Source organism: Plectropomus leopardus, chromosome 19 (assembly GCF_008729295.1).
Source record: "Plectropomus leopardus isolate mb chromosome 19, YSFRI_Pleo_2.0, whole genome shotgun sequence".
Classification (NCBI taxonomy): domain Eukaryota; kingdom Metazoa; phylum Chordata; class Actinopteri; order Perciformes; family Serranidae; genus Plectropomus; species Plectropomus leopardus.
The window spans coordinates 27,518,494-27,543,121 of NC_056481.1; the positions used below are offsets into that span (position 1 = coordinate 27,518,494).

The 24,628-nt window shown below is 43.4% G+C and overlaps 1 protein-coding gene across 3 annotated transcripts in view; it reads left to right on the top strand.

Moving 5' to 3' along the window:
* Positions 1-24,127, top strand: part of jmjd1cb (jumonji domain containing 1Cb) — a 175,036-nt gene extending 150,909 nt beyond the window's left edge. For 2 of the 3 annotated variants that reach the window (XM_042508073.1, XM_042508075.1), the window contains 19 exons: positions 1,429-1,601; positions 3,458-3,620; positions 4,557-7,077; positions 8,484-8,685; positions 10,337-10,551; positions 10,639-10,791; positions 11,799-11,888; positions 12,184-12,308; positions 13,414-13,648; positions 13,769-13,986; positions 14,209-14,556; positions 14,680-14,848; positions 15,491-15,581; positions 15,760-15,890; positions 16,156-16,278; positions 17,713-17,852; positions 17,980-18,147; positions 19,976-20,107; positions 22,541-24,127. In XM_042508073.1, coding sequence (XP_042364007.1) covers positions 1,429-1,601; positions 3,458-3,620; positions 4,557-7,077; positions 8,484-8,685; positions 10,337-10,551; positions 10,639-10,791; positions 11,799-11,888; positions 12,184-12,308; positions 13,414-13,648; positions 13,769-13,986; positions 14,209-14,556; positions 14,680-14,848; positions 15,491-15,581; positions 15,760-15,890; positions 16,156-16,278; positions 17,713-17,852; positions 17,980-18,147; positions 19,976-20,107; positions 22,541-22,633 — 5,490 coding nt within the window. In that variant the 3' untranslated portion in view covers positions 22,634-24,127. The remainder of the gene's footprint in view (positions 1-1,428; positions 1,602-3,457; positions 3,621-4,556; positions 7,078-8,483; positions 8,686-10,336; positions 10,552-10,638; positions 10,792-11,798; positions 11,889-12,183; positions 12,309-13,413; positions 13,649-13,768; positions 13,987-14,208; positions 14,557-14,679; positions 14,849-15,490; positions 15,582-15,759; positions 15,891-16,155; positions 16,279-17,712; positions 17,853-17,979; positions 18,148-19,975; positions 20,108-22,540) is intronic. The other variant, XM_042508074.1, reaches the window with a different exon arrangement.
* The last annotated feature ends 501 nt before the right edge of the window (positions 24,128-24,628 follow it).

Sequence of the window (24,628 nt, forward strand, 5' to 3'; positions counted from 1 at the left end):
ACAGCAGAACTGTAGAACAGGCAGAGAAACACATGTCTGCATTACCTGCTGCCAGGTCGTTATAGACATCATTAAATGATTAAATGGTTGTTAATGAGGACATTATATGTTTATATGACAGCTTCTGAAAGTGTTCTGCTCTGATGACAGCAAGGCCACTAATGTTTCTGTCTCACTGATGAACGCAGGTATGTTTCAGTGAGCTTATGTGTCAAAAAAACAGCACTCTGCAGACTGACTGCATAGGCCCAAATAACAAAAAAAAGCTTTTATATTTGCCACCCCCTCCACATGGAACAACTTACAGAAGGACTTAAAACTGTCTGAGCTGATCACTATGGGGGAATTTAAGTCGCTTTTAAAAGGTAGAGAAAATAACACTATTGGTCGATGTGACTGCTACTCCAATGATTACTGAAATTTGATGATTGCACTTTTCGCATTTTAACTGGAGATTGTTCTCGCTTTTTGTATTGTGTGATAGTTATATTTGTCTGTCTGTATTTATTACTATAATAACATTAACCAAAAATGGAGCTGGTGCTGCAGCTGCTGTGTTCACTGAACCATCGGCAGTGTTGTGTCTGAGCCTAATAGCCTAATAATATAGGTAGAGTTCGGCCTGTCAGTGGCACAGCAGCAGAGTTTCTCTGTTTAACAACTCTGTATTCATACCGTACTGTGTCCCGCTTAGAGTCGCAGAATGCCTTTATCTTTTTTAGGCTGTTCATTATTTGCATTTGCAGGCTATTTATTTATTTCTGATTGTATTTTTTTATTTAATAACTCAGAATGTGGTCATGGTGTCTTTTTAACACTGGAAATTATTTGTAGGGCCAAAACCTAATGATTAGGGATGACCAGCCTCACATATGACTGAATATGAATGAGTAATAAACTGTTTTATGCTGACAGACAGACTCTCTGACTTTAACTGACTTCATTATAAAGATGGATGGGGCAAATCAATCGTGAAAAAAATAAATGAAGACAGTTGTTTTTAGCCCTTTTGTTGTTCTGTTTTTTGGATAGTGAATCAGGATATAAATGAAATATCAAACTCGGGAGTGATAAATTTTATTGTAGTCGTTGATCTGTCTTCACTCTGGTGTGAAACTGTCAATCAATAACTGACGGGGTTGTGTCGGCCGAGAAAAGCCTTTGGTAAAGACTGCTCCATGGTGTCCTCGCTTATCGCTCCTGAGAGACCCTTCCTCGATCCTCAATACAAATAAGCGCTTTGGTACAACCCTCAAGCTCGCGCATCAAGATCGACTTCCGGTCCAAGCGAAGACATGAAAAAAAGAGACTTGGGACCCAGCCAGTGTTGCTGTTGTACTGTGACATGTCTGACTCTATTTTCCTTAAATTTAAATGTTAATTTGTTGGTTCATTAACGTACTGCCTGTTTTTGTGTCGTGTGTGCAGAACACAGCTAGCCCATGGCTGCACCAGGCTGCTGGTAGCGCTGGTGACGGTCTGGGTTTGTTGAGCCACGTTCCCGTTCGGCCAGCCAGTGCCGACGCCCACCGCCCCCCAGTCAAGATCAACACACACACAAGCCCCCCGCTGTGTAAGGCCAGCGTGAACGCGCATAAAGAGTGAGTACAACAAACAATGGCATGTAAACTTCTCCGGGATGTGGGAAAAGGCTGTTTTCGTACTTGGACTGTTTCAGCCCGCTAGCGGACCCAGACCAGTGACTCAGCATGTTTAGCGTGCATGTGAACAGTCGTTCGGCGATGTGGTTCACTTTAGTTGTGCATTGTGACCACAGTGTTCCGGGTATCCGTTGTATTTTGGCTCAGATAACATGCTACAGCTCTGCGACGCTGGACAAACACACGCAGAGGGAACCATGACAGCTGGTACCGCTAGCAGGGAGGCGGATGAGAAGGAGGTTAATCCGCGGAACATACTGCACGGCCAGATGTGATGAAAAACACATCAAATCGCAACAGTCTATAACGCAACGTCAGGGTTTTCCTCCTGTTTTCAATATGAAAGCAAGGAACTTCATAAGAGCACTTAAGTGCAAAAAACTATTACAAAAGTACTTCATAATACATGATTTACCACTTCTCTCTCTCTCTCTCTCTCTCCCTCTCCTTCAGTGTAATAATACATATATATCCGCTGTCACTGCACAATTTACTCCACTGGTTCCCACATTGGGGTCCTCTGACCCCTAATAAAAGAAGAATTTATGTATATGAGTGTGTGTGTGTGTGTGTGTGTGTGTATGTATCTATCTATCCATCTAACTGTCTGTCTATCTATCTAGATAGATAGATATTGATAGATATGGATGAAAAGATAGAGGCGGATATATATAGGCTATAGTGTGAACAGAAAGAGGACTGAAACCCCATCAGAGTGCAGACCACAGAGGGACCTGGGTCCTCTTTCAAATGACATGACAATGTGAACACAAAAAGAATGGAGTCCTTTTTCTGTTAGTCCAGTTTTTGGTCCACTTTAGAGAGTTTGGTTCTTTTATGTGAAAACACCTTGGAATGTACCATCAGTCTAACACCAATCAAGCATAACTAATTGAATTAAAAAATGCATGTTTAATAATGGGACATTGAAACCAACCAGCGCTCCCTTACATTTTAATGATCTGTTCAGAACATGTAAATTAATTATGAAAACATTCAAGGACTCTGTTGCTTAGTTTTTACTCCACACACCGTCTGATTTGGGTTGCCTTGAAATAGCATGAATCAGGCTTCAGGCAGGGAGTATGTGGAAAATGACTAACTTCCCTGGTGAGGTCAAGGGAAGTTCAAAAGCCATCTGTTTAAAATGTGTACAGCTAAAACTATTTTCACACATCATAGCATCATAGCATTAGTTGATGTTCAGGCCAGCTGCATTGGAAGCTAGTCAGCAAAGCACTGCAGTGTGGGGATAGTCTGTGAAAGATCCCAGAGTCAGTGGGAACACAAGGCATTGCTTTTGTCTTGTACAGTCCAATGGTGTGCCCTTTCCTTTGTAAAGCTAGATGTGTTCAGAGAGCACGCACAGAGCAGCAAGAGAGCTAAGTTAGCTCTGAGACAGGCAGCGCCAGGTCAGCCAGATGAAGTGAAGTGGCACTAATCCAATATTAAAGCAGTTCAGACAGAATGCTGTTCATTCAGCAGCCTGTGCTCTCCTTATGTAACCACCAGCCATTACTTAGACACCACTGAATACCCCCACACACACAAACACACAGCATCATAAAGGAAACATCATGCATAGCTTGTCTCTCTCATTAGCCTAGTTATGTTATGTTCATTAAAATCCGCTCAACAGCCAGTAATCTCATGATACCTGCAGATAGCCTAAACTTGTTTTTATTTCGTCTTTCATAAATCCACAAAAATCCTTACTTTCCTGATTTCAGTTAGCACATACAGTTAAACCTGTGTAATGTAATGACTTGTTATGTGTTTGACTTGTCTGTGTGCAGAGATGTGGAGAAGAAAAGCTTTGTGGACCCCATCAGGACGTTGACATTGGCCCATCTGAAACAGGAGCATACAGACAGGAGTCGAACCCCTACAGGGAAAGATGTCCACCTACACCGCCTCTACCTGGACCCCCACAGCAAGGCTCGCCTGGCTAATACACAGGTACACTACTGACACAAGGTCTTATTGTTATGTCTGTCTTGTTGTTATTAGTAGCAGGAGCACAAATAGAAATGTCACGCAGCATGATTGGCTGCATAATTGCTTGATTTTGACTATATTGCGATGCAAAGTATATATTGGCTGCTGAAATACTAAACTACTAAATGAACTACTGTTACAGTAAAGTTAAATAAAGCACTATTACTGTAAAGTTAAATTAAGCAGTTTTCTAACATAGTTTTTTATATAAAGTTAAAGTACTGTTAGAATATAGTTAAAGTGCTGTTATAGTAAGGTTGCTTAAAGTACTGTTAGAATAAAGTGGTGTTACAATAAAATCAAATTAAGTACTGTTATTATATAGTTAATGTATGCTTATAGTTAATTTAAATAAAGTACTATTCTAATCAAGTCAAATAAAATATTGTTATAGTAAGGTTAAATAAAGCACTGTTTAATAAAGTTGAAGTATTGTTAAAATGATTTCTTCTTCGCATCAAATGCTAAAATAAAGATCATGACAGTTGGGAGTCATGCCAGTAACCCCGAATTGCATGGAGGTGCAAGGGCCCATTCATCGCTGCTTGCAGCTTTAATTTAAATAAAGTACTGTTATAATCAAATCAAATCAAATATTGTTATAGTAAGGTTAAATAAAGCACTGTTTAATGAAGCATTGTTATGATGATAGATGATCCGTATGATGGAGTATTGTTTAAAATGACTCTTATCTTGCCAAAGATCTGTCTGCTTTCTTTTGAGCCTTTTCAGTAACGCCTGTCCAAGGTGACAGTGATCTCTTTGTTTAACAGTAGGTGGACACCACCGCAGCCCCTGTGGTCTATGTGTAAATCCAATGACCTTAAAGATGTAGCAGGAGTGCTGCACTGTGTGTGTCTAAAAATGAGCAAACAATATTTGTGTTTTCTTTCACAGGATGCAGCTCAGGCAGCAGACAGAGCCAGTAAATACAAAGAGGAGAATCGGCAAATTTTGAAAGAGAGCATCGAGGTCGCACCCTTCACTGCTAAGATCCAACGCACCACTGACAATGTGATGGACAGGGACAGAGAGAGAAGCAGAGATCCAGCCTTCCCTGTCCGGATACCAGCTCTTGCCTCCCCAAGCCCCAAGGCTGGCCACATCCATCCCCATGTCATCCAATCAGAAAAGAGCAACTACTTTACCACGCTGTCCAACAGTGTGGTGAATGAGCCTCCCAGACTTTACCCCTCCAAGGAGCTCAGCTCTTACTATGAGAAAGTGTCTGGCGGAGGTCCAGGGGTTGTGGCCAGTGTCGGGGCGGCTGTGCCAAGTCAGGGAGCTCTGTCCCTGGGCAGCTATAGCTCCAAAGCCTCCCTCTCTAAGCCCCCTCCTCTCATTAAGCACCAGCCAGAGGGGGGAGAGGGTTTAGCGGGGAAAATCACTGAGCAGCTCAGCCAGCAGGTGACACTAGTGCAACAGCAACATCAGCACCTCGCAGGTATGGACAGGATAGAACGCCGCAGCCCTGCCATCTCTCCTTCCTCCTCTGCATTGTCCTCTTCTTCCTCAGCACCCAACCACCACCACCATCACCACCACCACCACCACCACCAACCGCAGCAGCAACACCAGCTCAGGGCAATGCCATCTCTCCACCGAGCGCCTGTCTTCCATCCGCCCACACAGCACGCGCTGGAACGCAAAGAGGCTGCCGAACGAGAGAGGGAGCGGGAGAAGGAAAGGGAGCGAGAGAGGGAGAGAGCAGGTTACGGCGGACGCCTGTCTCCACCAACTCTCACACCCATCCAGCCAGTTAGCCTAGCAGCAGCTGGTAGCAAAACATCAGCGGAGCAGCAGAAGCCCCCCACACTGCTGCCGGAACTCAGGGACGTCAAAGTTCATGGAAACGCTGCCGCCATCACCTCTGTGGCCTCAGCCATGAGTGGGGAGATTATGACTTCATCTGCAGACGGGTGGAGAGGTGGAGAGATGATTCGGGAAAGAGGAGGCTCATTCTCTGGAGAGAAAGGAGTGTCAAGGGGAAAGCCCCAAGCTGCAATGGCATCAGTCATTGTGCGTCCATCGACATCTATGAAGTATGACGGTCCTGGTGCTATCAAATCTGGTGCTATGATCCTTAAGGAGCTCCCCCAGGGGAGGTTCTACCAATCCACGCTTCAGGCGGAATCTCCTCGATTAGGGGAGAGTGTAAGAGAAGCTGTAGCTGGCAGGGTTATCCAACCCAACTCCAACCTGGATGACATGTGCATCCAGTATAAAAAACGTGGCGTGCAGGGAACTATTGGAGTCGGTATCACAAACTCTGTGTGCAGGACTGACATTTCAGCCGCATCAGTTTTTGGCATACAGAATTTCAGTGGGACAACCATCCCTGAGCAGGGCTACTCAGGCTCAGCACGAGGAGACGTTTCAGCCCATAAAATTGGCCGGGTGCTCGGCCACTCAGGACCAGGAGACTACCAGGAGGGCTTAGGCTCACGCACTACATCTCCAGGAGGGTCTCTGCCTCCCCCTAGTCCAGCAGGGACACCCCAGTCCAGTCCAAGTCTCACCCCAACACCTAGCTCCATTTCAGGCTCCAATCAGCCTTACTCCTCCTCCTTTGTCCACTTGAAGAAGCACAAAGCTGCCCTGGCTGCAGCCCAATCCAGGAGCAACTTCTCCACTGCTCCCTCAGCAGTCACATCTGGAAACTGCTCCTTGCCTACGGATTCAGTCGACAAAACTCCCATTCACAGCTCGCCCCCTCCGCCCTCCTCCAGCCAAGCCTCATCATCTTCGATCGACAGCAGCAGCAGCTGCAGCAGCAGCTCGGCAAGTGGGAGCATGACAGGAAAGTCCAGTCCCCTGCCCAACGGCCAGACCTCTGGATCAGCCTCATCAAGCAGCGGGCAGCCCAGTAACTATCACAAGCTAAAGAAAGCCTGGTTAACTCGCCACTCAGAGGAGGACAGGAACACTACTGCTACTACAATCTCCACCAGTACTAAGCCAGAAAAACTGCCCAGCACCACCACCAGCACAAGCAACACCACAGCCATGTCAGAAATGATCAAGCCCTGTACAGTCAACCTCAGCGCCTCCACCTCCAGTGAGATGGAGATGAGCAAAGATGCTGGAGGCAAAGCTGAGAGAGAGAGACAGCTGGAGGAGAAGGTGGGAGGAGTAGCAGCTGGAGCAGGAGGAGGGGAGGAGAGGAGAGCAGCTCCCTCATCAAGGCGAGGGAACAAGCGGTCATACGAGTCTGCATCTGAAAGCGGGGGAGACGACTCAGATGCCAGCGAGAGCAAAATGGAGGGCCGAGCCAAGCGTCAGCCTAAACCCACCTACAAGAAGAAACAGAATGACATGGCCAAGAAGAAAGGAGACGACAAGGAGGAAGATGATGTGAAGCCCAATGGCATCTTCAGATCAGCCCGAGAGAAGACAAAACTCAAACTGGCCAGCAGCAGTAAGTCTTACTGGAGAAAAGTCTATCATTTTTCTCTCAAAAGTTTCCCAGGCAGCAAGCTTTAACACAGGCCAGCAATATTTAGTCTTTTTGTTCCTGTCAACAGTTGTCATTGAAAGATTCCAATTACAGATTACCTGCACAGTCAATTGGAGCTACAGTTAGAGCTCAGTTAGGTCATTTAATTGGACTACTGTCCTTGTCCTAGTATACAAGCAGTGTTGGAGAATCCATCTATTGACAGAAGTATGCCTGACTCCACTACGTTAGGTGGAGATACGCCCCTTTCAGCTAGTTCTATTGGACCTTCTTCCTGACTTATTACGTCACATACCAAGCAAGTTAGCAGGCTGTGACAACATGGATAACTTTTTGGTGCTGTATTTAGTACGCACTCTATGCTTTTTATCTTCGTCTTGTTTTGTTTTCATCCCTACTTCTTCTTATTTTGTTTTTTTATGCTATTTATGCTTCCGGTATGGGGACTATGGAGCATGTGCAGAACGCCTGGTCTAGTTCAGGTCCAGTTTAGGCGCATTCATGAAAGAGTAAATCGACCCTCAACAGCATTATCAAGGTGTTTTAGTCTGACTTAGATAAATTTGACTCAGTAAGATTTTAGTCGGACTAACATGTTTACATGTATTTTAAAATTCCAGTTGTAGTTGGACACAATACTTAAACTTTTTCTAACATCATGCACTCAGTCCATTCCTGACTCAGCCTTTCTTAGGCATGGACTATTTAGCTGTACCACTTTGAAAGTATTTACTAATACTGACCTGTGCTGCTGCATTATGACAGCACCTGGTCGTAATTATAATAGAACAAACAGTAGTCCACTGTAAGTTAATCTTGGCTGATTTCTTGTTTTGACCAAGGACTATATAAAATAAAGGACAGAGCAATTGTAACGCCACTCATTGGTTTGTGGACTCCCATTTTGAAGCCTAGTTTGGCATTTTGGCTGTTGCCATCTTGGATTTTTGCAGCCTGAAGTGACCATATGTGACCAGTGACTCTACCATAAGAGAGCTTGGTCAGCACAGTGTGTTTAGAGCTAATATTAACTGTGATTAATCTAATGCTAGATTCTTTTAGACAACTAAGACATTACAATTAACTTTCGTAACGAGAAAGTTTAAAACCTTATACAAAGAACCTTTAAAAACCTCACAAAAACATAGTTTCATGATATGTATGAATGCCAAACTTCTTTGCTATTTGAAGCCAAAATGTTCTATAAGTGTAAAAAGAGAGCTCATCTTCTGTCCTTTGGTGATTTTCCCTGTTTATGATTGAATTGTTTGAAGTCTTTAGCAACAAGACTATGAAGAACTCTTTATTAAAAATAATAAAATGTATTTAGATACTGTAAATGACTTAATACTGTGCGCTCTGCTCAGATGGAATCCCTCGCTCTGTCCTGAAGGACTGGAGGAAGGTGAAGAAGCTGAAGCAGACAGGGGAGTCTTTCCTGCAGGATGACTCATGTGCCGAGATTGGACCCAACCTGCAGAAGTGTCGGGAGTGCAGGGTTGTCCGCAGCAAGAAGGGAGAGGAGCCGGCACACTCCCCTGTCTTCTGTCGCTTCTACTACTTCAGACGGTAATAGTTTCATGTTTTTCTTTCCCATATGTTATTCTGCCTTTTGCCTTAATTCAGATGGTTTCCTCGCTTCTGTAGAAGCTTTGCTCCTTTCTTTCCCTTCAAGGATAAACAATCACTCCATGTACCTTCACTATAGCTCTCCGTAAAGAGAACGAGTCTTGGAGCTTTGGTTTAAGAGGCTGCTTGTAGAGAATAATACAGATGGAGAGAGTCGTCATCAAAAATCCTGCCCGAGCTACAACACATAGATTATTAATTATATGGCATGTGCACTATCTACTGCCTCTATCTATATGCACAGAGTGAATGCACACAAAACACACACACACACACACACACACACACACACACACACACACACACACACACACATACATCCTTGAGTTGGATAAGCAGCAGCTGCAGTCTGGGGTCTAACAGGGTAAAGAGGATTTTCTGCTCTATAATCTTTTCCTCACTGCTGAACTGCTGCTGCTGCAATCTCTCTGTCTCCCCCTCCCCTTCTCTGCATCTCCACTTCTAATTCTGGCTCCCTCACCCTATGGCACCACCTACCCGTCTGACGCAGTAGACTGGGATTTCATAAACATTCACCTGAGATGACTGGGTTGTTTAAGGACACTTTAGATGGGGTGGGTGTGCAGGGAGATGTGTCATGGGGAAAACCATTGTCTCATTCTGTCACTCCGTGCCAGTAAATAATTATATTTGCCCTACTTTTTGACACAGGGGCATTATGGATTATTAATAAACAGAGATGGATGGATGGATGGATGGGAAAGAGAGAAAGAGAGAGAGATTTTACTTTTGGTACTGTAATGTGCTTGGATATATATGGCTGACTGGGTTGTTTAAGGACACCACAGGATGGGTGGGTTTACAGAGAGATGGAGACAAAATGTGCAGACAGAGACAAAGAAAACCATTGTCTCATTCTGTTTCTCTTAGCCAGTTAATAATTGCAAATGGCCCACATGACACAGGAGAGTTATGAGGATTACTAATACAGTATATAGAGAGATGGATGGATGGATGCTTTGAAATTTACAGATATGTCAAAAAGAAGATGACACTTGTATTCATATACTGTAGTAATATATGCAGTCATTAGATACTGAGTATCTGATACTTGTACTTACCTTAATAAAACAGCTGCACCATGCACATTTCAAGCACTTACAGTTATTATAGTCACTAGCTCTGTAATGCAATACAAGAAAAAATGTCTGCATCCAAACAGTTCCTCCCAAATTCGACTTAGTGCTGCATAGTGATCTAAAATAAAATTAAATAAGTAAACAAAGTAAAATGTCTTTAGAAATAGCTCTCAATTCTACTCGGTGTAGCACTGTTATAAAAGTTACAGATTATAAATGACTAATATATTCAAAGTCGTTTTACATATGAACCTTAACATTCCCAGTCATAACAAATAAAGTGGCTCACAATTGTGCTTATTACAGCATTATAGTAAAACTATTTCACAATAAAATGGACAACAAAAAATGTATTTCCACTCAAAGTAATGCAGCGGCTGAACTTAAACATGAAAGAAATCTGTTTCTGCTTCTGTCATGAAGGACACCTTTCATATTGATCTACTTGTTCACTGGACAGAGGTGCTAGTGACCTGTCTCCTCCCATCCAGGCTCTCCTACAGTAAAAATGGAGTCATCCGTATGGATGGCTTCTCAACTCCGGACCAGTTTGATGATGAGGCCCTGGCCCTGTGGGTCCCTGGGCTGATGGAGGAGAGCCACCTGGACCAAGCCACTGCCAAGTACATCCTCAGCTTCATAGGAGACAAGTTCTGTCAGATGGTTGTGACTGAGAATACTGCAGCCACCTGGGTCAAGAAGGATGGTAAGGTGTCATTTAAAAAGGTTGACATAAAGATGAAATAACCCAAACTATGTTTTTGAAATGTATCCTATTTTGTGTGTGTTTCAGCTAAGCTGGCGTGGAAGCGAGCAGTGAGGGGGGTGAGGGAGATGTGTGACGCCTGCGAGGCAACCCTCTTCAACATCCACTGGGTCTGTCAGAAATGTGGCTTTGTTGTCTGCTTGGACTGCTACAAGGCCAAGGAGAGGAGAAGCTCCAAAGGTCAGTTGTGTGCATGTTTGGACAGTTAGCAGCCAAGTAAGAGGCCACACAAGCAGCTAAACAGTCAGTCTTACATGCACTCACATCTCAGACAGTGAACTGATTCTAGCAGGCGAGCGGGGATGAAACCCACATTAAAGGTAGCCTCAAAGGTTACACAGAACGTCTTAAATGTCAAGTTGTACTTACTTCTTTAGAACTTTCTTTATCGTACTGTACTTTTATTGTTTTTCTGTGTTTTTGGCTTGCCTTAGGTTCCACAGTTTTTGGTTAAAATCCAAAGTAAATGGGAATTGTTGATGTTAAGTCTTTCTACTGACTTGTATGTGGTTTGTAATAATGAAATTAAATCAACCAGGCTGTTACAGTGCAAATAAACAAGTAACATTTTCTGCATAAGGTCTCTGCAGGTAACCTGCATGTAAACATGACTGCAGTTACATGGACATGAATAACCTGTTTATGACTCTTATGCTGGTTATCATCATATTTAGGCCATGGTGTTTAAGTGTTTAAACATTTTAATAATTTAATAATACAATTTAAAATATAAAAGAAAGACTTCACTACATTTAGTTTTCTTTTTCCTTAGCTCTTTTATTTTTTCTATAGTAGCCTTTCCCTAGACATTTTTCCCTAGATTATTTAAAAATAATTCTAAATCTATTATTTTTTGGAATTTGTGGGACGTTTCTTACCAAGTTGCTCATTACCTTTTTTTATTCTTTTTGAAAGAATTAACACCTTGCTCAGGGTTTAAACATTTGTGAAAGATGTCTCAAAGCAGCACTAGAAAAGTGATGCCTCTCCAGGTTTTAAAGGGTTAAAGCAGCATTTATTGAAAATTCAAGAAGCACTGATGTGAACTGAAGTCAGAGAATGCATCACTGGAAGAAGTAAACAGCAGTGCCTTGACAGAACTCCTCAGTGAGCTGCAGGATGATGCAGCGTGTGCTCATTGTGCTCTTATTCCACTAACTGCCTTGTGTCTTTTTCCCTGTGATCAGATAAAGAGCTGTACGGCTGGCTCAAGTGTGTCAAAGGCCAACCCCACGATCACAAACACCTGATGCCAACACAGATCATACCTGGCACAGGTACAGTACACTCTGTTTATATTCCTCTTCACACTAGGGTCCTCTAGACCTCTTTGCTGCTTGGTCTTGTCATTTCTTGAGCACACATACAGCAATGTTACATAGATAGTTATGTTTTTGGACTGTTTATTTTGGGAGATTACCTCAGACGGTGACATGCATCATGTAGCTGCACTAATGAGAAACTATCTCATCCCAACTGACTGGATCATGTTTTATTTTAACAGTTTTTTCCCTTCAACATTTTTATTTTCCTGAAATGTTTAAATTCTGCTGCACCTCTTTGATGTTTCAGTGCTGACAGAGTTGGTGACTTCCATGCACGCTCTGAGAGACAAATACAACATCAAATCACACTGTCCTTGCACCAACAAGCAGAACCTCCTCAGCAAACTGCCTGCCACCAACGGAGTCTCACAGGTACCACTCACTGTTAGAGTTACCTAATGTGTTGTTTAGAGTTTCTTGTAAATGGTGCTTATAAAACTTACACGCTGAATTCTAATGGGCCACAGCACACATTATTTTGGGTACAGCAAATGGTAGGCTGACTCCATTTAAACACAAGTAACCCCAGATGCATTAGATATACCTTGTAGACATAACTTAAGTGTTGCTTTGTGACAGCTTCAAACAAGTTATATTTGTTTGTAAACTCTTCAAATTCTTAAGTGCCATTTTGTTACATTTGTAAGAGTGGAATCCCGACGTTGTTCCAGTGGGCCCCACAAAGACTTTAGTTGCTCAACTGGTGCACATGCCAAAAAAGTTTTTTACCTTTCAGATTTCCTTTGGCAGAATCTGGCCCACTGAATATGTGCAGTAGTGTGTCTCCTGCTGGCCCTGCCTGTGACTTCTTGCTTGGCCCAAAGCCTTTACAGCGTGATGATATCACAGGTTTTTAAACATCTCCTCTCAGCTCCGGGAAATTTTGGCTCAAAAATTATAATAGACCATGAAACATAATTGACCTTGTTCACAGTTTGACAGACATCTCCTCTATTATCTACTATGGTGGTCTGTGAGGAAAATGCTATAAGGGCTGCAGGGGATTTTTTTTGCTGCATTACCACAAGTGGCTACTGGGTAAATTTTGCTGCAAGGCTGAGCTTCTTTCCTGGGGGCCTGGCCCCACCTGTCTTGCCAGTCCCTAACAGATGTCACCCGGTGGTTGGTGCACACAGCAGCTCCGCTCCCTGAGAATTAGACGACAGTGGATCTGAGGAGTGTCTCTGCTGGCAGTGGGCATGTTGATGCTCTAATGTTCTATTATTCCTTTGGAGCAGAGGGGACAAATCAAACCATGAAACTGCTAAAACACTAGTACACTCACATGCAAAGGAAGTCAGGGATCTTGTTTTGCATTTTGTGAAGGATATGTATATGCTGATGATTTATGGGAGTTAGACTAACAGACCTTTGTTTTGCATCTTGTTGGGTAATTTTGCCAGAATCTGGAGGATGAACACTTGAGACTTTTTTAAAGAGGGTAAAGATTGAACTGAGCCTCTCCTCTCTGTGGCAGGTTCTGCAGAATGTCCTGAACCACAGTAATAAACTGTCTCTGATGAAAGCTGAGACGGGCTCCCAGCAGAACTCTGACCAGGGAGCAACCAAGGTGGAGACTAACGGAGGGGGCGGTGGAGGAAGCAGTCCTGGCAGTGACGCAGGAAGTGCTCCTGTCACCCCACCTGAGTCCCAGTCTCCTCTGCACTTCCTGGCTGACCTGGCAGAGCAGAAGTCCAGGGAGGAGAAGAAAGGTGAGGGGAGGGCTTATGGACTTTTATGTTGTTAACTTGTTGTCAGTCCTCTTTATCACTGTTGACTCATGTAGTCATGATGAATGTTGTGAGTAACCCTCCTCCCTCCTCCTCTGACAGAGAACAAGTCAGTGGTGCTGGGTAAATCAGTGAAGGAGGACAAGGACGGGGACAGCCTGGAGGTGCTGCAGCAGTGTAAGACCACCTCACTGGTGGCTAACAGCACAGAGCAGGGCTCCACTCTCAGAGACCTGCTCACCACAACAGCAGGGAAGCTGAAGCTGGGCTCCACTGACGCAGGCATTGCCTTCGCACCTGTCTACTCCACCGCATCACAGGTACACACACTTACACACACCTGATGTGATCATCTGCTTAGTATATCCTTCCTCAGTGTGCTGTAAATCAAATATGTGTAATAAATACACATAAAATATTATGTTATCTATCAACCTTCAACATCACATCAGCTGCACATCTTGTCAGTTTTTCAAATTTACAAACATATGAGTTATAAAATACTGAAATGTAGTTCTTCCTCCGTCCTCCTCTCTGTGTAGACTGGGAAAGGTGGCAGGACCATGCCCAACATCCTGGATGACATCATAGCTTCAGTGGTTGAGAATAAAATCCCTGCCAGCCGCCAGAACATCACCACCAAGCTATCCATCAAGCAGGAGCCGGTTAACCCAGGAAACAACAACAACCCTGCCCGAGCTGCTGCTGAGGAGGCCAAACCAGACAGGAAGAAGTCAGCTCATGTCACTGCTCCAGCGCCCGAAGAATCAACCAATCAGTATCCAGATATTCCCCACTGCTGGCTGAACAACAGGCGGTTACTGTGGCTCAAAGACCACCGCAATCAGAACAACTGGAAGCTGTTCAGAGAGTGCTGGAAACAAGGACAGGTACACATCCGTTTGTGAAAACCAGAAGCAGCAGCAGTTGTCATAGTAACAGAGCTGTATTAAAAGCAATCAGTGAAGTCATTAGAGATAAGGTCAACATTTGAATGGTTTTGTTTTGTCCAGCCTGTGTTGGTGTCAGGGATCCACAAGCGGCTGAACGGCAGCCTGTGGAAAGCCGACTCCTTCAACCAGGAGTTTGCAGACCACCAGGGAGACCTCCTCAACTGTAAAGACCAGGTGGTGTCCAACTCCGGGATCAAGGAGTTCTGGGATGGATTTGAAGACATCACCAGTAAGTTCATCTCCATTTGGTTTCACAGGTTGATCGATTAACCCTTTGAAATGTGGGCAAATTGGCCTTATTTGTTTTAAGAACATGGGAAGAAGGCAACAAGCAACTTAAGGAGAAGTTACCCACAAATTAGGAAGACACTGGTAAAAAGTACAAGAAAAATACCTGAAAATTAGCAAAAAAAACCCAACAAAACAAAAAAACAACAAGCAAACAAGGAAGTTTTTTTTTTTAAAAAAGGGAGGAAATGACTAGTTTAAAAAAAAAAATTCTTGAAATTTCTCAAATTAATCTTAAATATATAATTATAATAAGTAGAAATATAGTTCTCGGGGTAGCTGTTAGCTCACCTGTTGAAGCAGGTGTCCCACGTACAGAGGCTTTGCCCTTCCTGCAGCAGCCGCAGGTTTGACTCCAACCTGTAGCCCTTTCCTGCATGTCATCCCCTCTCTTTCATGCTTAAGCTCTTCTATCTATAACTAAGGAAAAAAGGCAAAAAAAAACATCTTGAGTGGTTCTGCTCTAGGTTTCAAAATGTTAAATACTTTAGCTGTGTGTGACGTCAGTGATGTGGTGACTCATCACTGACGTGAACCTGAAAACAATGATTGATGATTAACTCAAGTCTTTTCACCTGTTCAGAGCGGCCCAAGTCCAAAGATGGAGAGCCTATGGTTTACAGACTGAAGGACTGGCCGTCTGGAGAGGAGTTCATGGCCCTCATGCCCTCCAGGTACACACACACACACATCAAACCTCTTTTCCCCCTGGACCCTCTGTGCTGTTGGATCTCAAGCTTTACAACCGAAACCATTATTTCATTCATGCAAACCTCTAATATGCTAAAAATGCTGCTGATGGTAATACAGTTGATGATTGTGAGCCCATCTGAAAGAGGTGTTTTGTTGCAGATATGATGACCTGATGAAGAACCTGCCCCTGCCGGAGTACTCTGATCCAGAGGGCAACCTCAACCTGGCCTCCCACCTGCCCTCTTTCTTTGTCAGGCCAGATCTGGGACCCAGACTCTGCTGTGCTTATGGTAGGAAGAACATAAACAGCAGCACTGATTTAACTTAACTGTTCTCCTCAGATACTCCTCAGATCCACCTCACTTACACGTGTGCAGTGAGGAAGGTTTTGATAGTTGTCTGATCATCGTAGATTCCAGTTAATCTCAACTTGAGTATATTTGTTACAGCCTGTAAATGTTGCAGTCTCAACTTTTGTCTCTGTATTTAAATGCCGTGCAGACAGAACCAAAGTCTGCCCCTCTTCTTATGAATCCCTTGTTTGTCTCCCTACAGGTGTGGCTGCGTCTCAGGACCAGGACTTTGGGACTGCCAACCTCCATGTGGAAGTCTCAGATGTTGTCTCTGTCCTGGTCTATGTAGGAGTAGCCAAAGGCAATGGAGTCCTGTCCAAAACTGGTAAGGCTTACTGGAAACAGTTAAATGCTAAATTCTTTGTCTCACCATGGTTGTCCTCTTCACGTCCTCCATCTATCATAATGAACATCAGGATTCACAGACACACACTGACACACGTCACTTATTATCCAAATACTTCTCTTCTAAAAGTTGACTTCAGCACTTAATATTTACTACTACTGGTACTACTTCTACTGTTATATTTACTCTTACTGCCTGGACATTGTGGCCACTTGTAGGTATTGCAACAGTGTCTCCAGACCAGAAATATTTATCTATGAGCATCTCTCTCTTTTAAATGATTCTTTTGTTGTTTTTTTAGCACTATCATCAGTAGGGGTATTTGATTATTGCCCAACCATAGTGTGTGTGTGTGTGTGTGGGACTGTATGTATGTATGTGTGTGTGTATTAGACTAACTGAAAGAAAGTGTTTTTTCCTGATTTGGAATATCTTGTGCATGTGTTTTATTCTCCTGTTTAATTCACAGCACACTTTGATGTGGGAAACAAAAATGGATGCAAAAGAAATCATATGCTCAAAGAACCACAGTTACAACCACAGTGTTCCTTAATGGCATGCACACAAGATGACAGAAAGACCAGATTGCTAAAATAGCAGCCCCCTCTCTTTTTTTCAGCCTGGTGTGGTAAAAACATGATCTTTTTGCATGAATATTGTATAAACAATATTTTTAGATCAATATCACAGAATGTGTCCAGTTACGCCATGTATTCATCAGACAGACTGAAAGTGGTTAGTTATTAGGTGAAGCTGAGCTCTCCTCTCTGTGTCAGATGAGTGTAAAGTGAATCATGTCAGTGTGGATTTTGGACAGTCGGGCAGAGGAGCAGTGTGGGTATTGGAGGGATGTGTTTCGGACCGACTCGTGTTGCGTTCACATGGACTCCAGCAGATGGTAGACAGACGCCGTCTGTATTGCAGGGACAAAACAAACAAACACTCGTATATTTTTGCAGAAGTCAAAACCAAACACGTAATGATATGTTGCTATGGTAATGCAACATTCTTTACAGAGATTAGAAAAAAATCAAAGGACAATATTCTAATATAGTGTCTATTATTGTATGTAATTAAAAGTTATTAGCTTCTTCCTGTTTTTCTAAGAGAGCTGTGTAACTTTCAGTTCACGTTTCGTTGTGCAGGAAAGCAAAGATTTAAAACACTTTAACCGTGGACGGCAATGCTGTTACCAGTGTTCTCTGCCAGCCTCGCCTAATTTTACATCCTGGTCTCATCCACTAAAATGGTAATCAGGTTGCTGTCCGCCTGAATCCATGTGAACACAGCATGAACCATTAAACTGTGAAGAATTATTTAGTTAACCAGAAACAGAATCAATGTGCTGTTTAAAAAATGTACATAATAATTCAGAGCAGCCTGAGAAACATGAGTGTGTGTATGTGTGTGTAGGAGTGTTGAAGCGTCTGGAGGAGGAGGATCTGGATGAGGGGGTTCGAAAGAGGCTCAAGGACTCCAGTGAGACCCCGGGGGCACTGTGGCACATCTACCTCAACAAAGACATGGAAAAGATCCGGGAGTTCCTGCACAAGGTTAGCGCTCTGAAAGAGACACCCAGTAACTGTCTCTGATGGACATGTAGTGACCTTTACTCCAAATACTGAGCTCTCTACCACTCTCTCTCCCCTCACTCTCCAACCACCACCTGGGCTCTGTCAGGAGCAGGGACTGGACGTGCCGCTGGACCAGGACCCAATCAGGGAGCAGGGCTTGTACCTGAGCAGGAAGCAGCGTCAGCGGCTGCTGGACGAACACGGAGTCCAGGGCTGGACTGTGGTTCAGTTCCTGGGAGACTCTGTGCTGATACCAGCAGGGGCCATGCACCAGGTATGTGCAATATTTCCTCTCTCTGTCTCCCACACATATAACACACACACACACACACACACACACAGATCACCTGATTGGTGAAATAATGAAAATATTTCATGGCACTGAGTACTGCTGACTTGTGTTGGAGGAATTCAGCCTCCTTTTCATTTCTATCAGTGGTTTAAACTTGTTAAACCCTTTGAAACCTGAGCCAGTGGGCTTGATTTCTTTCAAAAACATGGAGAGAAGGCAATGAGCAACTTAATGCAAAATTACTCAAAATTAGAGAGAAATTTGTACAAGAATGACCAATGTACAAGACAATTATGTAAAAATAAGCTAAAGAAAAAGAAAACAGCTTTTTTAAAGAGGTAAAATATAAAAATAAAAAAAGGAGATAAACTGGAAAAAATAGTTCTAATATTTAATCCCATATTGGCCAATAAGTAACATCTCTGGACATTTCCTGTTTTTTATTTTTAATCATTTAATCTCTCACCTTACCAGATTTTTAGTTCATTTTCTCATCGTCACCTAAATTCCTACAAAATTAGGCAAGAAACCCCACTTCCTTGTGAGGCATCTCTTGCTCATAGCCTTTCTCCCCAAGTTTGAGAAACCAAATGAATTTCCTCAGGTTTCACAGGTTTTAATGCTTGTGACAGGCGTCTGAGCACGGCACAAGAAAGCTGATGTCAATCCAGGTTCCCAGTAACATTTTCCTCCTGTCAGGGCCCATTTCTGCTCGCCGTTACATACAGACACAGACGGCGCCATCTGTCCATACTCCAGATCATATTTGTGCTCGTTTTCTGAGAGCGTGTGGATATGGTTGATTCGGAGTCATACCACTGAAGACTGTGGAGGTAGTTGCTCAGTTCAAGCATGGTATGACTGTAGGCGATGGAGGAAATTTAAATCATTGCGGAAAGGCATGAATCAGTAATACATAATATTACATAGTAGTACTATAGTACCTTTTAGTGAAATTAGTGAATTCTCCATCCACATGCATTTAATGGCCACACAGACCTTCACTGTCTACAGCGCTTTCTCTGTTCAGAGTTACAATATAAGAAGCTCCTCCACCATGTGTGGAACTTTTACCTTTGCCCTCTGGGGCCATATATTGGCTGTATTTCAAACGTGTTTATTTTTGTTTTTAAAGTGAGCATAAATGAGCCTTTAGAGGAAGGTTTGTTTAAAACTACAGTGACCAGCTGTTAAACGACATCACTGAACCTTTTTACAAATGTTAGCAAACTGTAAAAGACAACTCTCAGCTTCATTCTCATTGGCTGTTTCACCTCTGTGTCTGCATGTTTTGGTCCTGTGTCTCGTGGATGGCTGCTGCTTACGCTCTGGCTCGTGCTGACTTCCTGTTTATACAGTCCTGACCTCACCTGCAGAGTCTCTGCAGACAAATACAACAACATAGTTTTTTAGGAAAATCCTGCCTGGTATATCTAAGATAGTATACCTTTAAAGATTTAAACCTTCAGTAGGAACCAATGGGCTCGGAGCAGGAAGTACTGACAGACAATCAAGTTGTTGCATTTATTAAAAAGGAGAAAAATTACAGAATTACAGAAATTTTAATAAAATTTGTTTGAGCTTAATGGACACCTTATCTTAACAACTTAATTATTATTATTATTTTTTTACATAAAAGCATATTTTTACACCATCAGATGTCTTAAAGCACACATTTGTAAGCACAATGCTGTATTTCATGTTTTCAGACCTTTTTACATACATGGTGACACGAGCCTTTGACTGGGTCCAGATGTGATGTGAGTTCAGAGATCAGTAATGTGTCCTCACTCTCTGTTCCGTCTGTCAGGTCCAGAACCTTCACAGCTGTGTCCAGGTCATCAATGACTTTGTGTCCCCTGAGCACGTGGCCAACTCCTTCCACCTGACCCAGGAGCTGCGGCCCAACAAGGAGGAGGTCAACTACGAGGACAAACTCCAGGTGAGGGACGGCAGCTCAGTCAGCTTCAGATAAAAGAAGAGTTTCATTACTCTGTGTGTACTGGTTCCCTCTCACATGGACACTGTTAGTGTTGTGTTGGCAGTTTCAGACAACATCTGTCATCTGTCACTGATCCAGAATCAGCCTTTGACCGTCCTCTGTCTCACTCGCTGCAGCAGCCTGCCTCTCACTCTTCTCTAGAGAACATTTTGGTGTGTGTGTGTGTGTGTGTGTGTGTATGTGTGTGTGTGTGTGTGTGTGTGTGTGTGTGTGTGTGTGTGTGTGTGTGTCTGTCAGTGTCAGTGTAAAATGAGGACAGACAGAATAGCAGAATGAGTCATCATCAGTGATGTTCTGTGGACATTGAGTCCCTCTGCTCTGAGGACACCACACAGTCATTCTCCATCCACAGGGTTGGAAATGAGGAGGTGTGAGTCACCATCTATCTTCCACCTGTCTGTCTGTCTTTTCGTCTGCATGTCCATCTGTGTGTCTTTCTGTTTGTGTGTCCATCTGTGTGTGTCTTTCCGTCTGTTTCTGTTTGCCTGCCCGTCTTTGTGTCTGTCTGTATCTATCCATGTCTATGCATCCATCTGTGCTTCTCTCTGTCTCTGTGTCCCTCTGTGTGTCTGCCTGTTTGTCTTTCTGTGTCTGTCCATCTGTGTGTCCATCCATATGTCCATCTGTGTCTCTGTCTGTCTGTATCCCATCTGTTAGTGTGTCTGTCCGTCTGTCTTTGCATCTGTCCATCTGTCTGTCTTTCCATCTGCATGTCGGTCTGTGTGTCTGTTTGTCTCTTTCTATCTGTTTCTCTGTTTGTCCGCCCGTCTGTGTGTCTGTGTTTCCATCCATGTCTATCCGTCCATCTGTGCGTCTTTCTGTCTCTGTCTGTCTGTATGTCCACCTGTCAGTCTGTCTTTGTGTCCGTCCTTGTCTGTGTATCCGTCAGTTTCTTTCTGTGTGTCTGTCTATCTGTCTGTGTGTCTGTCTTTCTGTCTGTCTCTGTCTGTGTCTGTCTGTTTGTGTGTTTCTGCCTGTGTGGGTCCATCTGTCTTTCTGTACGTCTGTCCTTGTGACTGTCCATCTGCGTCATTCTGTCACTGTGTCATCTGTTTTTTTTTGTCTGTGTCTGTCTGTGTGTGTCCATTTGTCTTGTCTATTTGTGTCTTTGTGTCTGTATTTCCGTCTGTCTGTGTGTGTCCGCCTGAAAGGACACACACAGACAGACAGTCCATGTGTCCATCTGTGTGTCTGTCTTACCGCCTGCATCTCAGTTTGTGTGTCCATCTGCATGTCTTTCTGTCTGTTTCTCAACCTTTATGTGTGTCTGTCTGTGTATCCATCCATGTCTATCCATCTGTGCTTCATTCTGTCTCTGTCTGTCTGTCCATGTGTCCACTCTTTCCGTCTGTCCGTCTGTATCTTTGTGTCTCTGTCTGTCCGCACGTCTGTCCATGTGTCCATCTGTGTGTGTCTCACCGTCTGTCTGGACAGACAAACGGACAGACACATAGACAGGCATCTGTGTTTGCCCGTCTGTGTGTCTTTCTGTCTCTGTCTGTCTGGCTGTGTGTGTCCATCTGTCCGTTTGTGTATGTCTCTGCCTCTGTGGGTCCTTGTGTCTGTCCATCTGTGTCTTTTTGTCTGTCACTCTGTTTGTCTGTCTGTTTTTTTGTCTGTGTTTGTGTTATTTAGTGTGTGTGTGTGTGTGTCTCATGTCTGTCTGTGTGTCTGTCTGTCTGTCCATCTGTGTGTGTTTCTGCCTCCGTGGGTCTGTCCTTCTGCCTGTTTCTCTGTTTGTCTGTCTATCTTTCCGTCTGTCCATCTGTGTGTCTGTCCGTCTCTGTTTTTCCACCTGTCTTTCTGTCTGTCTTAGTCTGTCTGTCTTTATGCCTGCCTGTGTGTCCATCTGTGTTTTTTCTGTCTTTCCGTCTGCATGCCTGTGTGGGTCTGTCTTTCTGTCTGTTTCTCCGTCTGTCTGCCTGTCTATGTGTCTGTCTGTGTATCCATCCATGTCTATCTGTCCATCTGTGCTCTTTCTGTCTCTGTGTGTGTTTCTGCCTGTGTGGGTCCATCTGTCTTTCCGTCTGTCTCTGTTTGTCTGTTGGTCTGCAGTCTGTCTGCGTGTCTTTCTGTTTGTGTCCATCTCAGCGTGTGTGTGTCTTTCTGTCTGTTTCTCTGTTTGTCAGTACGTCTGTGCTTCTTTCTGTCTGTCTTTCTGTGTCTGTCTTTGTGTCTGTGTCTGTCCATCTGTCTTGTGTTTGTGTGCATCTGTCTGTCTCTGTCTGTCCATCTGTGTGTGAATAGTCATGTGATTATGCATTTTCAGGTGTGTGTGTGTGGACAGAGATTATGTGTGAAACAGGGCTAAAATGTGGATGTGAGGTCTTGTTGTGGAATCGGTGCAGCTTTGAAAACTCTCCTCCTCCTCAGGTGAAGAACATTCTGTACCACTGTGTGAAGGAGGCGGTGAATTCCCTGAAGAGGAGCAGCTCTGAGGAGGATGACGAGGAGGAGAACTCATGACACCCCCCCGGCCTCGTCCACAACTTCCAGACAGGGACGCATCAGCACCTTGCTCTCCCCACACCCACCTCCTCACACAGAGGACTGTGTCACGTGACCACAGCAGGTGGTCGGGTCAGAGCTGGTCATGTGACCCAGGGGACCTCACGGTGTGAAGCGCACCTGCATCACACACCCAGGTGGCCAGTTCAAGGCACGCCCACCCCAAAACCTTTAGTGCCAAGAAGAGACAGAGCCAAGAGCAGAGGGGCCGCTGCACTGACGGGGATTAACCCCGCCCACAGACTCACTCCACAGGGAGGACAGAGGAATTCTGGGAAACAGAGGACATTCTGAAAGCCACTACGCTGGAGTGAAACGGCACTACGAGCCTCCGCTGAGACTGAACTCTGTAGTGTGACTGATGGTTTGTTTCCATGGAGACTCAGACTGACCTGGAGGCTGAGGCAGCAGCAGTGACGATGGAGACGCTGAGCCCACTGCTCCAACTGTCACCTGCTGTGGATTATCAAGGCCAGGAGCTTTAATCCCTGTCTGTAGCAGCAGCAACACGTCTTGGACTGAAGATTTCGCTGATCAAGACAGCATCACCAGCAGCAAGCAGCATCAGGACCCAAACTGTCATCTCTGCTGTTCAAAAAAAATCAAGGAAAAAAAAGGATTAGAGGGGAAAAATGCAAAACAGAAATATCAGCTGAGTCAACAGGCAGTGAGCTCTGCTGCGCCCTCGTTGGTTGTTCCTTCTGTAATTTGTCTGTTCTTGTCCTTTTGTTCCAGTTCTGTCTGTTGCTGTTTTGTTCTTAATTTTCTTTTTCATACGTTGTTTTATTTCCTCTGTGAAGATGTATTTATTTTATAGCTGTATGATATGCGATGTTATTGAGACAAAAAAGCATTCATGTAAATGTGACCTGTACAGTTTCTTTTTTTTCTTTTTGTATGTGGTTTTCTGTTGTAATACGGCTCTACTGTGATGGAGGACACACACACACTTACATACACACACTCACACTCACACTCACACACACCAGCTAATGCCTGTACCTTTGGGAAATGCTGATGCTCTACAGTCCTCATGCCATAAATACATTTTTGTTTTTGAAAATGAACTGCCAAACTATTGTAAAGACTGTGTAAAGTTGTAATATGTAAAGAAAGAACAAAATGGCTTATACACTTCAGCATTTTATGAAAAAAAAAGTATTTGCTGTAAAATTGAGACATTTACAAAAAAGATGTAATTTATTTAAGAAAAGAATGAACTGTCTTGTTTTTTGTTGAGTTAAGATTTACTATGGTGAACTTTTGAAGTTAAAAGATTAAAATAATGAAAATGTTTACTATAATGTGTAAATATATACATATATACATTCACTGAGGTATTTTTTTAAACATGGCTTGCTTCAATTCAAATTTTAAAGTGCAAGTGTTACATGCTTTGTACATTGAAGTTCAAAAGGGTTTTACATTTTCCATTAAAATGGATTTATCAGATGTATGGTGTTGTGTTTTGCTGCAGCGGCTCAGGCTGCAATGTGGACACACTACGAGCTGAAAGCCTTCTTTCTACAGGTTTACTCATGCGGCAGGTGTTTTATTTAGTATATTACATGATGACTGACAGTTAACTAACCAGATCCTTTTTAGCTCAAAGGTGCAGTCATGAAAAGTCATGGAAAGGCGATGAGCAACAAAAGAAAAAATGTCCCAAACATTTGCAAGAAATTGGTGAAAAAGTAGAAAATCATTTTCGACATACTAAACTATGATGTTTTTTCAAAATTTTAGACAACATACTACAGTTTTTTTCATGATTTTGACAAAATACTATACTATGATGTTTTTTCATTGTTTTCGACATACTATACTATGATGTTTTTTCATTGTTTTCGACATACTATACTATGATGTTTTTTCACTACTTTAGATGACATACTACACTATGTTTTTTACATAATTTTTGATGAAAAACTGATGTTATTCCATCATTTTCGA